The 16,701-nt window shown below is 46.3% G+C and overlaps 1 protein-coding gene across 2 annotated transcripts in view; it reads right to left on the bottom strand.

The window, feature by feature from the left end:
• Positions 1-2,797: 2,797 nt before the first annotated feature.
• The window catches only part of KYAT3 (kynurenine aminotransferase 3), a 59,852-nt gene continuing 45,948 nt past the window's right edge, over positions 2,798-16,701 (bottom strand). For both annotated transcript variants that reach the window (XM_040408015.1, XM_040408014.1), the window contains 5 exons: positions 12,684-12,773; positions 10,531-10,717; positions 7,440-7,513; positions 6,796-6,882; positions 2,798-2,966 (listed from right to left, as the gene is read on the bottom strand). In XM_040408015.1, coding sequence (XP_040263949.1) covers positions 2,913-2,966; positions 6,796-6,882; positions 7,440-7,513; positions 10,531-10,717; positions 12,684-12,773 — 492 coding nt within the window. In that variant the 3' untranslated portion in view covers positions 2,798-2,912. The remainder of the gene's footprint in view (positions 2,967-6,795; positions 6,883-7,439; positions 7,514-10,530; positions 10,718-12,683; positions 12,774-16,701) is intronic.

Here is a 16,701-nt window from a genome sequence, read left to right as displayed (position 1 = left end):
CTTGGTAAGTACAAGTCACATGTCACCTGCAGATGATTAGAATGTATTGCGTATACAGTTTTTGTCATTGTGCTCCTTTGGCGTATACAAATCTTTAAATGTGTTTGGAGCAGTCTCTGCTCCTTCCGCTGTAATACTTAACGTATAAACCAGTTTTTTAGGAGACTGTGACAACTTTATCATCTTCTTGCCATCTTTCCTGCGCAGAATCTAATACAGAGACTTCAACTCAGATATGTTTTGTGGTCAGGAGTTCAGATGAAGATTGTGGCCCCGGATAACCAGATGAAGATCTCCTTCATCAAGTACTTGTTATTCTCGGGCATTAATCCTGAATAGGAAGCTTTAAAATACAGATCTTTCAGTTCTGCCGTCCTTTGGTTGGTTTTCTTAATCAAACCCAGTTGTGTAATTAGATTTACCATCTTAAAGGTGTTCTCCGATATTGATGACTTATGCTCAGGATAAGTCATCAATATCAGATCGGCAGGGGCCCGACACCCAGCACCCCCGCTGATCAGCTGTATGAGAAGACGGCGCGCACAGTGTACACGTGCAGTCTCCCGTCTCTCTTCCTGCTGCTGCTATGTCTATGGCAGAGCAGGAAGAGAGACAGGACACAGTTTCTGAATAGCTCAAAATCTTGAACAGTGGGTTCAGACATCCTCCCCTAATATTACAGTCAGGACGTTCGGTCTAGTCACAGCGCTGGGACTTATTATCCTCTAGGCTTTGCATACCCTGTCCTTTACCTAAAGAGTTGTATTCTGGTATTTCTCCAGTGGTGCTGTCATGAGGCATGAAATAGAAAGGGGTAATTACACTTACCGGTAATTGGATTTCCTGGAGTCCCTCCTGATAGTACCCTTACATTCCCTCCCTTATTATCTACTATCTGAATTTAGCACATAAAAGGTTTCCTGTTTGTTTTAATAAATCAGCTGCATCCATCCTGGTGTAGTAGCCTGGAAAACACTGGAGGTGTTTGCTGCCCCAAGAGGTCAACCGCAAGTGGTGCTGATGAGGGACTCCTGGAAATCGAATTACCTGTAAGTGTAATTTTCATCAGTTGCCGGCACCAGAAGGCTCTGTCCACTGTGTAGTGGCCATGGTGGTGTATTCAAGTGAATGGTATCTGGGCTTCAGTACACCAGCACTAGAAACTACACAGCATGGGGCCCCATGCTTCCTGCTCCATCCACCGTTTTGTTTTCTGGCAGTTTTCAAGAGTCACAACAGCCTGGGAATTGGGAATCCCAGACCAACCAAGTTTGGCTTGACCAGAGGCTGAAAATGGTGCTACTACTGCATGTGGTGTAGACTCTGGATACTGCAGCAGACCACACAATATAGTATCGTCCACAGAGTTTATATACCTGACAGGAAGTGGCTATGTACAAAACAGAGACTTCTAGATTTTATTTAGCGTTTTCTTTTATAATATATTAACGGAAATCACAGATTAAAGTCTATGCAAGGCCTCACATTGAGGCCTCTTTCACACGAATGTGTGCGCTCTGTGGCCGTATTGCGGACCGCATTTGCGGATCCGCAATACACGGGCGCTGTTCCGTGGGCATTCCACATCACGGATGCGGACCCATTCACTTGAATGGGTCCGCAAATCCGGAGATGCGGGACGGAAGCACGGAACCCTACGAAGTGCTTCCGTGGGGTTTCGCCCCGTACTTCCGTTCGTGTGAAAGAGGCCTAAGACTGAAATGGGATAAAATGAATAAATTGCTTTTTTTGTTGCAATTTATGCATTCCTTCCTCACGGATTAAAGGGGTTTCCTCCCACACTCCAAAAATATAAAAATAGGCATATTCGATTCCTACGAAATTGACATTATTGTGTGTTGGGGTCCAGCACCTAGATGGAAGCCACTGACTTGCCAGGGAGTCGTCCGAGCCACACAACTATCCCTGCACTTTGAGTCCCTACAACTCTAAATGTCATTATCGGTCTGTTTAGTGGGGTCCTGCAATGACGTGTCGAAACTACATGTAACCACAACTGTAACTTCAGTGGTGTCGACACAACATCATTACAGCTAGTGATTGGCTGCAGTGGTCACAAGCTGACGCGTAACGTCATCCCTGGAGCCCGGTAAACAGAGGAACCAGGGATTGACCTATTTTATACTGCTGTGTGCGGTTTGTAAAAATTTCATGGGGTTGGAAAACCCCTTTAAAAAGAATAATATCAGAATGGTTTCTGCAAATATCTTTTTAGACTAGTAATGTGAACAAAACCTTAAAGGGATTCTGTCACCTCGTTTTAGGTTATAGAGCTGTGGACATGCACGGCTAGATCGCCGCTAGCATGTCCGCAATATACCGGTCCTATAGGTCTGGGTCCTTTTATTTAGTTTAAAAAATGATTTTAGAGATATGTAAATGAGCCTGGTAAGGAGCCCAAGGGGCTGCACTAACCTTCCTGGAGCCCAGCCTCGCCCCCTGTGAAGGAGCCCAGCACCGCCTGCGTCCTCCGAATCTCCTTCTTTCTTCACAGTTAGATCGCCGTAATCTCGCGCATCAGCCTCAGGGAAGGAACTGCACATGCGCGAGATTACGGCGATCTAACTGTGAAGAAAGAAGGAGATTCGGAGGACGCAGGCGGTGCTGGACTCCTTCACAGGGGGCGAGGCTGGGCACCAGGAAGGTTAGTGCAGCCCCTTGGGCTCCTTACCAGGCTCATTTACATATCTCTAAAATCATTTTTGAAACTAAATAAAAGGACACAGACCTATGGGACAGGTATATTGCGGACATGCTAGCGGCGATCTAGCCGTGCATGTCCGCAGCTCTATAACCTAAAACGAGGTGACAGAATCCCTTTAACCGATGCTACAGATTATGGCAACATTGCTATTCAATTCATTAAGCTACAGATTACATTTTTCCAGTCTTCAATTATTCCAATTTTTCAGGATCTTCTCAGCGGCGTCAAATGTTTCGTCTTGCTGTAAGGAACAAAAAAAGAAATATCTGTCATGACATACAGCTGACATCCTGCTGCACCTATGTAAGAGGGTGCTCTGTCACCCTAACTGCACCCTCTGGGGGTGACATGGCCTAAATGGCATAATACATTGCAGTGTATTAGACAAGTGACCAGAGGATTACAAATTTAAAACCCCTTATGGGGGAAAAGAAATAAATTCCTCACATTAAAGAGGTTGTTCATTGTCATAATACTGATGACCTGTTCTCAGGATAGGTCATCAATATCAGATTGGGGGGGGGGGGGGGGGGTCCCACACCTAGCACCCCTGTAGTTGTGGTGCAGTATAATTAGAAATTCTCCCGTTCACTTTAAAGGGACAAACGGCTGTAATTACACTGCGCCACCACTACAACGTAGATGGCGTGCAGGTAGCATCGTGCTTCTTCAAATAGCTGATCGGCAGGGATGCCGATCAAACTCCCACAAACACTGTATTACTACTACCCGCCTATAATACCTAGAGATCAGTATGTAATATTACTGGTGTTTACATCTCTTCCTGTAGCATCATTTCCAGTCCGTGACATTATATTTCCCATCTCTCACAGCGCTCTCCTGCAGACAGTTCCGGATGAATCGACCACCAGCGCTAGACTGAAATCAGACGTGACATGCCCAGAAGAAAAGGCTGGAGAGCTGGAAAAGAACATCAGAGGAACTACCACACAGGCACACAGTTTAGAGCTACTGCGCATGCGCCAGCTCCCATCCAAGACTCTGCTGACTGCTGATCCCTCAAAGCTACATCTCAAGCGATGTTCGAAGCACTGCGTGGGAAAGATGGCTAGAGCTCTTGAACAGAAGTCACAGGAAGGGGGTAGATTAAAAGCAATGAGGAATTTCATCTGAGACCAGAGAACCCCTTTAATCTTGCTTGGTCTCTAGTGTTGAGCAAACTTGTGTTTTAAGTTCGGCGTCTAAAGTTCGGGTTATCGAAAAAAATCGCGTTATAGATTCCGCTACCACAGACCATAACGGAATTTAGAATCCATAACGCGATTCTTCGATAACCCGAACTTTAGACGCCGAACTTAAAACACAAGTTCGCTCAACACTATTGGTCTCCAATGAATCTCTGCCAAACCAACATGCTGAGGTCATGAAAAATCTCAAAATACGTTTCAGGAGAAATGCTTAAAAGTGTAGCTGTCGTTTCAGGTAACTTTTCAGACTAAGCTGCAATGTGGCTGTACATGAGGAATAACACGGTTTCTGGCCATTATGTGAGGTGTACTTGACAATTTTTAGCAGTTTTTCTCTCTGCAGTCCTGTTTTTAAGGGCTCCTTCAGAGGACCATATGAATGGGTCCGCATCCGTTCTGCAATTTTGCGTAATGGGTGCAGACCCTTTCATTTCAATGGGGCCACAAAAGATGCGGACAGCACACAGTGTGCTATCCGCATTTCTAGTTCCATTCCGCAGCTCCACAAAAAAGATAGACTGCGTCCTATTCTTGTCCACAATTGCGGACAAAAATAGGCATTTTCTATCATAGTGCCGGCCAACCGCGTTCTGCAATTTGCGTAATTCAGAATACTACGGCCGTCTGAGCCCCAACTCTAACTTTTCCTGAGCAGGTGGGTCGGGACTAGCAGTCCCTCCCTTCTCCACAGACTTCTATGCAATCTGATCCTTGAGTGAGCAGGTTGCCTGTCTTTACTGAAGACAGATCTGAGAATTAAAATCAAGAGTTAGTGAAGAAGAGGGGAGCAAGAGAAAAACCCGATAAGAGGGCAAGGAAGCATCTTTCTCTGATAACATATATTACAAAGTTTTTTCATATTCTGTTGTATTATTCATTTATGGAATATAGGAAACTACAGTTACTCTTGAGTCGGTATGGAGGTTCAGTGCATTCGGGAAGTCTTCAGAGCCTTTGACTTTTTTTTGTTATGTTCTGAATGCATTGTAAGGCTACTTTCACACTCGCGTTTGGTGCGGATCCATCATGGATCTGCACAGACTCCAGACGGATCCGTTCAGATAATACAAACGTCTGCATCCGTTAAGAACAGATCCGTTTGTTAACATAGCCAAGACGGATCAGTCTTGAACACCATTGAAAGTCAATGGAGGACGGATCCGTTTTCTATTGTGTCATAGAAAATGGATCCGTCACCAATGACTTACATTGTGTGTCCGAACGGATCCGTTAAGCTCAGTTTTGTCAGACGGACAACAAAAAGCTGCAAGCAGCGTTTTGGTGTCCGCCTCTAAAGCGAACTAGAGACGGAACGGAGGCAAACTGATGCATTCTGAGCGGATCCTTTTTCATTCAGAATGCATTAGGGCAAAACGTATCCGTTTTGGACCGCTTGTGAGAGCCCTGAACAGATCTCACAAATGGAAAGCCAAAACGCCAGTGTGAAAGTAGCCTAAGTCACCTTTCAAACTGACCTCAGATAATCAAATAATACTCCAATCTCACAAATATATAAAAGAGGTATAGACGGATGTTCACATTTTGAAGTATTAGACACTATTGTTTCAACAAACACTCTATAAATCAATAGGCTGGTTTATTTCGTTGTTTCCCCCAACCAGAAGGGACTCACCTGATAGTGGATCATTGCATCCCCCTGACCGTCCAGCACAGGACTACACCTCCTGTGCAAGACTGCATCTCACCACCCTGGGATAGCAGTTACAAGCCTCTATTGCTTGTTCCCCCCCCCCAGTATTTACTTAGCCTCAGGTATTTGACCTGTGGCTATCTCTCCGTCATCTTCCTGCATTCACTCCCCTGAAGAGTCACGGACAGAAACGTGCCACGTCGGGAGACCATTGGAAGCAACTCCATTATTATTATTTTTTGCACTGGCAAATTGCTTGTAGTTTTAGGGATCAGGTCCAAGATAGGGGCAGGCTACCGGACGGGGTCGCCCTTTTTTTCAGGGCGAGTGCTCCGCGTACATAGGTAGAAGCATAATAGCCCCCTCCACCTCTGGTAGGGTCACATAGGACCAGTCCTATTGCTCCATCTACACGGCTACACGGCAGACGTACGAGCTCCCGCACGGTATACATCCAGTGTTTCCTGGCTCCTGTCATCACGGACCTACCCCAGTATCTACAAAGGGTCTGGTAAGACTGTTCACGTCTTCCCCAGACGGAGCAGATTTATTGTCTTTACCAGCCACAGGGTACCATTAAGTTGGCCCGTTTGTGTATGTATGTCTATACTGTGTAGTGAGTCTTATTATTCTGTATTTTCGAGACCTCATTAAAAGTTATATTTTAAAATAATTATACTCCCCCTCCCCTTCTGCAGGGGCCCATTCTTTGCTTTATAAATCAATAGTACAAGTGGATATAAGAAACCTTGTAATATTAGTAATAGAAGATAAAGTCTATGGAGAGGTATGGAGGGCAAAAGAGCACGGAGCTGCTGGAAGAAGACAGAGCCACAGAGACACTGCTGCTGGCTGTAGTAGGTTTTCTATCTCACACCAATGCTAGATTCATAGGTACACTGTACATTACTCTTACAGACTATTTTCCATATTGTTGCTTCTAATGGGGCAGGGGGAGTTACAGAGAGGGAGAGAGAGAGAGAGGGAGGGGGTCTCCTCTTCTATGCTTGTGCGGTGTATGGGAGACATGACAGCTAGTCTTCATCCAATAGTTCAGTAAAAACTGACAAATGGAGGGAGCCTGCAGAGGGGAAGCAAGCTATCAGTCGTGTAGTGGCCAGATATAGTGTTACTTCTCATGTACACATACAGAAAAGTAACCTGAAACAACAAGTACACTGGAAGTGTATGTAATATACTTATTAGCTTACCTTGATAAAACAAAATCGTATATATTTGTCTAGTTGATTCCTTGTTTCCGGTCCACAAAATGCTGTCATTGGGATAGCCGCTAGTTTCTACAACAGATTGCACAGGTACAGAGTAATAGTTTAATGGTTAAGGTTTCAGTCTCCTGTACACTCCCTGCACTACTAAAGATTTAAAGGCCATGTCCACCTTTGGGAGGCAATTTTTTTATTATTGCATTGTACTGAGTTTGAGCTAAAAATCTTTTTTTTTCAATTGGTCTTTATTAAAAAACATGGAGCCTTTTTTTTTCTGTACATAGCTGAGATGCTCTGGTTGCAGCCTCTGGATTTTCTCTCTTTTCCATCAGTTGGGGAGCTGACAGGCTCCTTATCTCTGCTCTCTGACCTACTGTGCCCGTAGGAACCCAGTAAAGAGGCCACTGCCACATAAAAAGCAGCTTGCTACTGTCGTCCACTAGGTTTTATTTAAGGTCATGAATTTCATAGATTAATGGTGGAACTGGGGAATGCTTTATAATTAGCTCTGAGAGCAAGACGCCTGTATACTGTTCTTGCATGGGGGTCCTCTGCCGTCTGTGCCTTCATTATACATGTACATCTGGCTGTCTTACAATGTCAGGCAGTGCTCACGTCATTTTGCTCACCTTTGTTTTTATCATCCACTTTACAAATTTGTAATCGTAGGCTTCATCAGTCTTGAATTCAGAAAGATCCACACCTTCAACAGATCATAAAATAATAATAATACTTTCAGCAAATGTATTTCATATAAGCACTGATTCACTAGATACTCCCTGTAGTTACAAACACATTGCGTAATTGCTTGACCCTGCACCTACTAATCAATGGCACTTTGCAAAGTTAAGGCCTTTTTGAGACAAGAGTGTCCAGGGCAGAAAACACACTCTTTACGGGATCGCAGGGCATTATAGTTATTTAAAATGCTGTGTGTCTCTGCATGACCTTGTATCTATTCAACCATACTGACATAATGCAGTACGAGATGCTCCAGAATTTTTATTGCAGGGGGAATGCAAGTAGTTATTAAACAGACATGTGTCACGGACATTTCCCGTGGCAGGTACCAGGAGCTTGGAGAGACTGCCAACTCATGGGTTAAATTGACAAGTTCACTGCAAATCTTATTGTGTCTGTGTTTTGGTGAATGGCACACCCCTTGCTTCAGGTGTTGCTTGTTGGTAATTTACCTTTCCAATAAGTAGCCGCTTCTCACTCTTGGAGGTGCGGTTTATAGATTTTCTTCCTGCCTTCTAACTAGCTGGTCGGTTGTACTCTGTGGTGCTTCTGGAGTGCCAGTTTTCTACTTTCAGATAAGTCTTGTCTCTTCTTATTGTTTTGTGTTGGTTATATTCCCTGTTGTTTGTATCTGGGCCTGAGACAGAGACTTACATTCGTCCTTCTGGGGAGGAATGGGTTGTCTCTCGTCCTAACCTCATTCTAGGGCCTTATGGGGATATAAGGGCCTAGGTATACAGCATATGAATATTCCTACCTTCAAGGTCTATTCATATTGATAGGTAGTTAGGGCCTGGATTAGGGTTGTTTAGGAGGTGACCTGTTTCCTCCCTAGTTTCCAGGCCCAGTTACTGTTCCACTTCCCTCCTGTGTTTAGTATGGAGTTTTTCCCCCCACACTTATCATGACAACATGTCAGGAGAGCTTACAGGTACTCTTTAACCCTTTTGCTACCAGCGCCGTACATGTACGGCGCTGGAGCGATGGGTAAACATGGCACCCTGCTGTTTGAAACAGCGGAGACCCGCGGCTAATGAACGCGACCGGCAATAATGCCAATCGTAGTCATTAAAGCCTTTAGATACCGTGATCAAGTGTGATCACGGCATCTAAAAGCTAAAAAATGAGGATGCCAATAATTTAATTCAATACACTGGGTCTCTCTAAAGAGCCCCCACACAGCTCAGTAGCTATAACTATAAAAAAAAAGTGATGGGGGTCAGAATACGGTGATGTAAAAAAAAATATATATATTTTTTTTTAAAGTTTCAATTAATTTTTACACTATTTAGACATAAAAAGCCTATACATATGTGGCATCTGTGTAATTGTACTGACCCAGATAATGAAGGGCAGGGGTCAGTTTTGCCACAAAGGGAACGCCGTAGGGACAAAACCCATTGAACGGTGGAGGAATTGTGTTTTTTTCCAATTCCACCCCATTTGGAATTATTTTCCAGCTTCCCACTACACTGTATGCCATAATGGTGGCATTAGAAAGTACAAATTACCCTGCAAAAAATAAGCCCTCATACGGCTATGTTAACGGAAAAATAAAAAAGTTATGGCTCAAAGAAGATAGGGAAGAAAAATGAAAACGCAAAAACCTCCTGGTATGCAAGGGGTTAAACTAAATGAAAAAGTAGCATGCATGTTGTTCGAGGCACCAATTGTATTATATAGATGCCCACTAGGTGGCAGCAGATCATGCAGTTGTGAATCAGACACAGCAGAACTTGGAGGCTTGCTGTTGGGAATGATGGATCTTGTGACCTAAAAGGGTCCCAGGAGCATGTGTGCCATTATGTGTCACGTTCGGGTGTGCGAGGAAAACACCACACCGAACACAGAAAGGAAAGGGGTGAGGGAATAGGGCCTGGAAACAAGGGAAAGGCGATGGACACATCCTAGTAAAACCCTAATCAAAGTCCTGACTAACTACCAGTATGAACAGACCCCAGAGGTAGGCGAGTTCATACACAGAATACCTAATGTCCTAACTCACCCTATAGGACCCTGTTACTAATGTCAGGACTGATACAACCTGTTCCTCCAAAAGGAAGAATGAACAGGAGTCTCCCTCAGGCCTTAATACAAATGACAGGGAAATGCAACACACAAAATAACCCAAACAAAATACAAAAAGGGAAAGAAAACACTTAACTTCAAGTGGCTATGGCAGCACCAGGAACTCAGCCGAGATCCACACACCAGCTAGCCACAATTCAAACTGAAGCTATAAACCGCATAGCATAGTGGGAGAAACAATAAATAGAGAAGGTCAGGCTACTTTCACACTCGCGTTTGGTGCGGATCCGTCATGGATCTGCACAAACGCATCCGTTCAGATAACACAACCGTCTGCATCCATTCAGAACGGATCCGTTTGAATTATCTGTAACATAGCCAAAACGAATCCGTCTTGAACACCATTGAAAATCAATGGGGGACGGATCCGTTTTCTATTGTGCCATAATGTGTCATAGAAAACGGATCCGTCCCCATTGACTTACATTGTGTGTCAGGACGGATCCGTTTGGCGCAGTTTCATCAGACGGACACCAAAACGCTGCAAGCAGTGTTTTGGGGTCAGCCTCCAAAGCGGAATTGAGACGGAACGGAGGCAAACTAATGGATTCCGAGCGGATCCTTATCTATTCAGAATGCATTAAGGGCAAAACTGATCCGTTTTGGACCGCTTGTGAGAGCCCTGAACGGATCTTACAAACTGAAACCAAAACGCCAGTGTGAAAGTAGCCTTAAATGACCATAATAGCCACACCTGGGGAAAGAAGATGTGGCAAGCACCAGAAACAGACGTCATTTGATCCAAACGGAAAACATGTCAGATCAAACCACGTGTTGCCAGTCCCACCGATCTCCTGCCACCTGTCGTGGGAACGTCCGTGACATTATGAGAAGTCATGTTTCATTACGGACTGCTAAGACTGTTGAAACAATTACATGTAGATGTGTTACCTAGGACAGAAACGTCAGCAATCATGAAATACCCTCCTTCTGGAATGACTGGCTTTAACCCGGCTTCCTGAAGCAGGCGAGCCATGCGGTCACGTTTCACTTCCAGTTCCCGAGGCAGTTCATTGAAGTAACATTCAGGCTTGTCCATCCTCTTCACGTCCTTGAGCAGAGAGTGGGCCAGGGCTTCCTGCACATGAAAGGAGGACATGGGAGAGACAGAGCGTCATTCCTCTGGGCCAAGAACACACACAAAATCATTCCTGGGCATCCCAGTGTGTATCTCCCTAGACTACATAGTCTTCAAATAGCCTCTGGTCAGTAATATTACCAATGTGTTATACAATATTACTTCCAGTAGGTGGCAGTACAAGCCTGGCTGAGACATTATTCCCTGGAGCGTTGAGCCGTGACCAAGAGGTGAAGAGCCGCAGGAATTGGACCAGCGTCAAAACAGCAGCAAATCGATGAGGGTGAGTACTGCTTATTTTTTTTACCCATTTGTAAAAAAATTACTAACCCATAAATCCCCTTTAGGCCTTAATAACACATTGGTGTTCGGTCCAGAGGTGTCGCTATGGCCTCAAAATACCAGCCAGAGTGCCCATGCAAGTACAAACCATACTGGGCGTAGCACATGTCTGCTATAATACACCTATAGTATTATATACACAGCCCCTCCGCTCACAAGATATACCATACACGGCCCCTCCACTTCCAGGCTATACTGTATACCATACACGGCCCACCCCCGCTCCCAGGCTATACAATACACAGCCCCTCTGCTCACAGGCTATACCGTACACGCCCCCCCTCCCAGGATATACAGCACACGGTGCCCCTGCGCCCAGGCTACACTGTACACAGCCCCTCTGCTCACAGGCTATACCGTACACCCCCCCCCCCCCCCCCCCCAGATTATACAGCACACGGTGCCCCTGCGCCCAGGCTACACTGTACACAGCCCCTCTGCTCACAGGCTATACCGTACACCCCCCCCCCTCCCCCAGGATATACAGCACACGGTCCCCCCACTCCCAGGCTACACTGTACACAGCCCCTCTGCTCACAGGCTATACAATACACAGCCCCTCTGCTCACAGGCTATACCGTACACGCCCCCCCTCCCAGGATATACAGCACACGGTGCCCCTGCGCCCAGGCTACATTGTACACAGCCCCTCTGCTCACAGGCTATACCGTACACGCCCCCCCTCCCAGGATATACAGCACACGGTGCCCCTGCGCCCAGGCTACACTGTACACAGCCCCTCTGCTCACAGGCTATACCGTACACGCCCCCCTCCCAGGATATACAGCACACGGTCCCCCTGCGCCCAGGCTACACTGTACACAGCCCCTCTGCTCACAGGCTATACCGTACACGCCCCCCTCCCAGGATATACAGCACACGGTGCCCCTGCGCCCAGGCTACACTGTACACAGCCCCTCTGCTCACAGGCTATACCGTACACGCCCCCCCCTCCCAGGATATACAGCACACGGTCCCCCTCCGCCCAGGCTACACTGTACACAGCCCCTTTGCTCACAGGCTATACCGTACACGCCCCCCTCCCAGGATATACAGCACACGGTCCCCCCACTCCCAGGCTACACTGTACACAGCCCCTTTGCTCACAGGCTATACCGTACACGCCCCCCTCCCAGGATATACAGCACACTGCGCCCAGGCTACACTGTACACAGCCTCTGTCTAATAAGTTGTGTAAGGTATTGCAGCTCAGTTCCACTGAATGGGACTCAGCTGCAATACCTTACACAGCCTGTGGACAGCGGTGGCTCCGTTTCTGAAAGAAAACAGCCTGGACAATCCCTTTAACCTCAATTGACCCAACTGGTGCTGAAATGTATGGTCCTGAATCAATGTGCATTTCTGCATCAAGCCTGGTGACAGCAGCGACCATTGCACCCTACCTAAAATTATTTTCTGGTCATCTGGTTCTCCCATATATTCTGATACAGAATAAGCCTCTTTGGCACATCTTCTACAATGAATACCGCACCACAACAGGTAGTGTTCTGTAATACCAGTACATGCTCGATGCTGACACGTTTGCTTCAGTTATAATTGGATTCAGCGGGTTTATGAAACGTCAGCTTCTCGTCTCACCACTGTAGTAACACGCCATACTTACTTGTAATGGAGTGGCACAGGTATAATTAGAGTTCTGCTGGACAGTCTGCAGATGCTTGATGAGATGTGCAGGGCCGATGGACCAACCGAGCTGGGAGAGAATTGTAATAATTAATCAATATTTACAGCAATTTATGCCAAACATCTATCACTAATGCCAAATCTACGAGTGTAGGATACCTTCATAGGTTTACATGGATTAATACACCCCCATACTTGTTCCCTCCTACCAACCAAAAGACCCACAAAGTATAATTCAGTCAGAATCATCATTCATGGAATTGGATATTTCCCAAGAAAGAGGACCATCTTGCCAGCGCCACCCATTGGATATCTGGCCTGGCTATATTACCTTGCCAAATGCCAAGGCTCGTTGGAAAGTTGGATCTTGACTCAAAGGCAGGGCCGGCGTTAGGGGGGGGGCGGGTTGGGGGCAATTGCACAGGGCACCCATTGTCTAAGGCAGGGGTGGGCAATTATTTTTTCGATGGGGCCACATGAGAAACTGAAAATATTTTGGAGGGCCGGGCCAAAAGGCTAAACTCAATACTGCATAAAATCAATTGTATTTCTTTATAAAAAGCAGTAAATATCATTGTTGGACAACTGGTACGAGTACTTGTTATAGTTAAACAATGAAAAAGTGAGGTTGCCTTACAAGAAAAAAAATTTAAATTTATTAAACAAAATTTCCCAAAACAATGAACATTTTTCACTATTTGTGACTCATATTAGTGAAAGCCATTGTCCCCCTGTGAATCCAGCCATTGTCCCCCTGTGAATCCAGCCATTGTCCCCCTGTGAATCCAGCCATTGTCCCCCTGTGAATCCAGCCATTGTCCCCCTGTGAATCCAGCCATTGTCCCCCTGTGAATCCAGCCATTGTCCCCCTGTGAATCCAGCCATTGTCCCCCTGTGAATCCAGCCATTGTCCCCCTGTGAATCCAGCCATTGTCCCCCTGTGAATCCAGCCATTGTCCCCCTGTGAATCCAGCCATTGTCCCCATGTGAATCCAGCCATTGTCCCCTGTGAATCCAGCCATTGTCCAATGTGAATCCAGCCATTGTCCCCTGTGAATCCAGCCATTGTCCCCTTGTGTACAGAACACCCCCCCGGCCCCCCCATCATATACAGAACACCCCCCCCCCCCCTTACAATAGTACACACCCCTCCCCCCCCCCCTTGCCTTTAGAAACGTAATGCTCAGAGATGATCAGCCATGTGTTAGTCACACTGACTACACACAGCACAGGGGGAGGCGGCCGCAGCTTCATGCTTGTCGGCTCTGTGACTGTCAGTGTCAGACAGTCACAGCCGATACTATGAGAGCCGCGGGCGCTGCGCTGTTACAGAGAAGGGAATAATTGCGGCCGGCCGGGTCCCGGGTACGGCTCGCACGAGGCACCCCCCCCCCCCTGCTGTGTCTTACCTAGACAGTACTGCCGCTGACGCTGCCTCCCTGCCACCGCGCCATGCCACACGCAGCACGCCGAGTCGGAAGTCCTCTTCATTCGCGGAGGAGGGGTATCGTTGCTTGGCACGCCTCTGGCTCCGCCCGGGGGCCGGATTAAAAGGTCCGCCGGGCCGTATACGGCCCGCGGGCCGTAGTTTGCCCAGGTCTGGTCTAAGGGGCCCCCTGCTTCAGTGCTGCTGTTCAGCTGAACGTCCGAGGAAGCAAACGGGCGGACAGCTGAAGTTTACAATGCAGTGTACAGTCTCCTCCCTCACATATAAGGCTCCATTCACACGTCCTCCGCAAATCTGTTCCGCATTTTGCGGAACGGAATTGCGGACCTATTCATTTCTATGGGGCTGCATGATGTGCTGGCCGGATCTGGAAATGCAGACCCACACTTCTGGGTCCGCAATTCCGTTCCCGAAAAAAATTGCGCCTTTTTTTATTAAGTGCCGGCAATGTGCGGTCCACAAAATGTGGAACGCACATTGCTGATGTCCGTGTTTTGCGGATCTGTGGATCCGCAAAACACACACGGATGTGTGAATAGACCCTAAGAGAAATCATTACCCTAGTGCTGACAGGACCTGCTATAATGTCAGATGCAGGAGGCGGAGCTCAGCAGAGAAGAGGGGATGAAGGACCTGCGATGACCTCACCATCATGTGACCAGAACAGGAGGTGGAGCTCAGCAGTGCAGTAAAGTAATGAAGAAGACCAGCCATGCATGTGAAGAAGTATGGACTCAATGTAAGTGCCAGGGAAATGCTGGGAGTTGTAGTCCTCTCTTCTTATACCTCCTGCTATGTAATATCAGAGTACATTACAAGAGGAGGTATGAGGAGAGGACTACAACTCCCAGCATGTCCAGCTTGTTATGTAACATCAGTGTACATTACAAGAAGAGGTATAAGAGGAGAGGACTACAACTCTCAGCATGTCCAGGCCATTCTATAATATCAGGGTACATTACAACACCCTGGGTCTGCTGGGAGTTGTAGATCTCCTCTTATAATGTACTCTGATATTACATAATAACTGCTTGGACATGCTGGGAGTTGTAGTCCAATCCTCTTATATGTCCCACTGTAATGTGGTCTGTATCACAGACAGCGGCGGGGGGGACAGGAGGAAGGCGTTTTTTTTTTTTTTTTCATACAAAATGTCCACACTGCTGGGGGCACCAGGGATGGGTGGAAGGAGATCATTATATATACTTGACACTACTGGGGAGGAATGGAGGAGCATTATATATACTGGCACTACAGTGGAATATATATATATATATATATATATATATATATATATATATATATATATATATATATATATATATATATATATATTATATATATATATATATATATATATATATATTATATGAGAAAACAAATGGCGGCACCGAAAGAAAACAATGTGGGTGCTAGGTCCAGGGATGTAGCAGCTTACCCCGTATAATAAAGATGAAAGACGGACAGCACTCCAAGTAAAAGTAGTGGTGTTTATTCACCCATGTGGATGGCAACGTTTCAGCTTGAAAAAGGCTCTTGTATGAGCTGAAACGTTGCCATCCACATGGGTGAATAAACACCACTACTATTACTTGGAGTGCTGTCCGTCTTTCATCTTTAGAGATATATATATATATATAGATATATATATGCACTATGGGGGGGAAGCACTACAGTGGGGGCACTACAGGTGGACATTAGAGCCACTGGGAGCGTTATGGTTATATTATTGCTACTAGAGTACTGTAGGGGCGTTTTTATTATTTGACGCAATATGGAGGGCATTGCTACTAATGGGGGCTATCTTGGGGAGTATTATCACTATTAGGGGCACCATTACCAATAAGGGCAGTCAGGGTGTATAGTATTTGTGGACATGGGGGGAGCACAACAGGCACAGTATTGGGGGTATCTTCAAGAGGTTCTCTGAGTTTTTTCATATTGATGACCTATCCTTGGGATAGTAATAAACAAAGTGTAGAGGCAGCACCACTCGGTCCTTGTTGATGTATCCAATTAGATGCAACAGCCTCACCGATGGCCTTGGATCCAACGGCCGGAGTATATAGATAAATGCAGACGGTATCAGCAGCATCTCACATCATCGACTTTTATTTAGACTTCAAAGATGTGAGATGCTGCTGATACCGTCTGCATTTATCTATCCTTAGGATAGGTCATCAGTATCAGTTCAGCGGGGGTCTGACACCCAACACTCCGCTGTTTGAGGAGACGGCATTCGCTGTGCGCACGTGCCGTCTCCCTCCGCTCTTCCTGCTCTGCTGCTGTATGTCTATGGGACAGCAGCAGTGAACAGCACGCGCCGTCTCCTCAAACAGCTGATCGGCGGGGGTGTCGGACTGTGATTTTAGCACATTATTACAAGATGTGGGCGCCGTCTTTTGATTTTGCCGAGGGCCACATTTTGTCTAAAACCGGCCCTGCTCATAGGGTGTCACTTCCAAGAGGTGGCTCTGGTGAGATGGTTCTCTTTCTTGGGAGATGCCTCTTTCATATTTCGCATATTTCTTTCCCATGGAGCATTGCCAAT

Source organism: Bufo bufo, chromosome 9 (genome assembly GCF_905171765.1).
Source record: "Bufo bufo chromosome 9, aBufBuf1.1, whole genome shotgun sequence".
In the NCBI taxonomy this organism is placed as follows: Eukaryota; Metazoa; Chordata; class Amphibia; order Anura; family Bufonidae; genus Bufo; species Bufo bufo.
The sequence above is the reverse complement of the archived record's forward strand: the minus strand, read 5'-3'. Positions and strand labels throughout refer to the sequence as shown.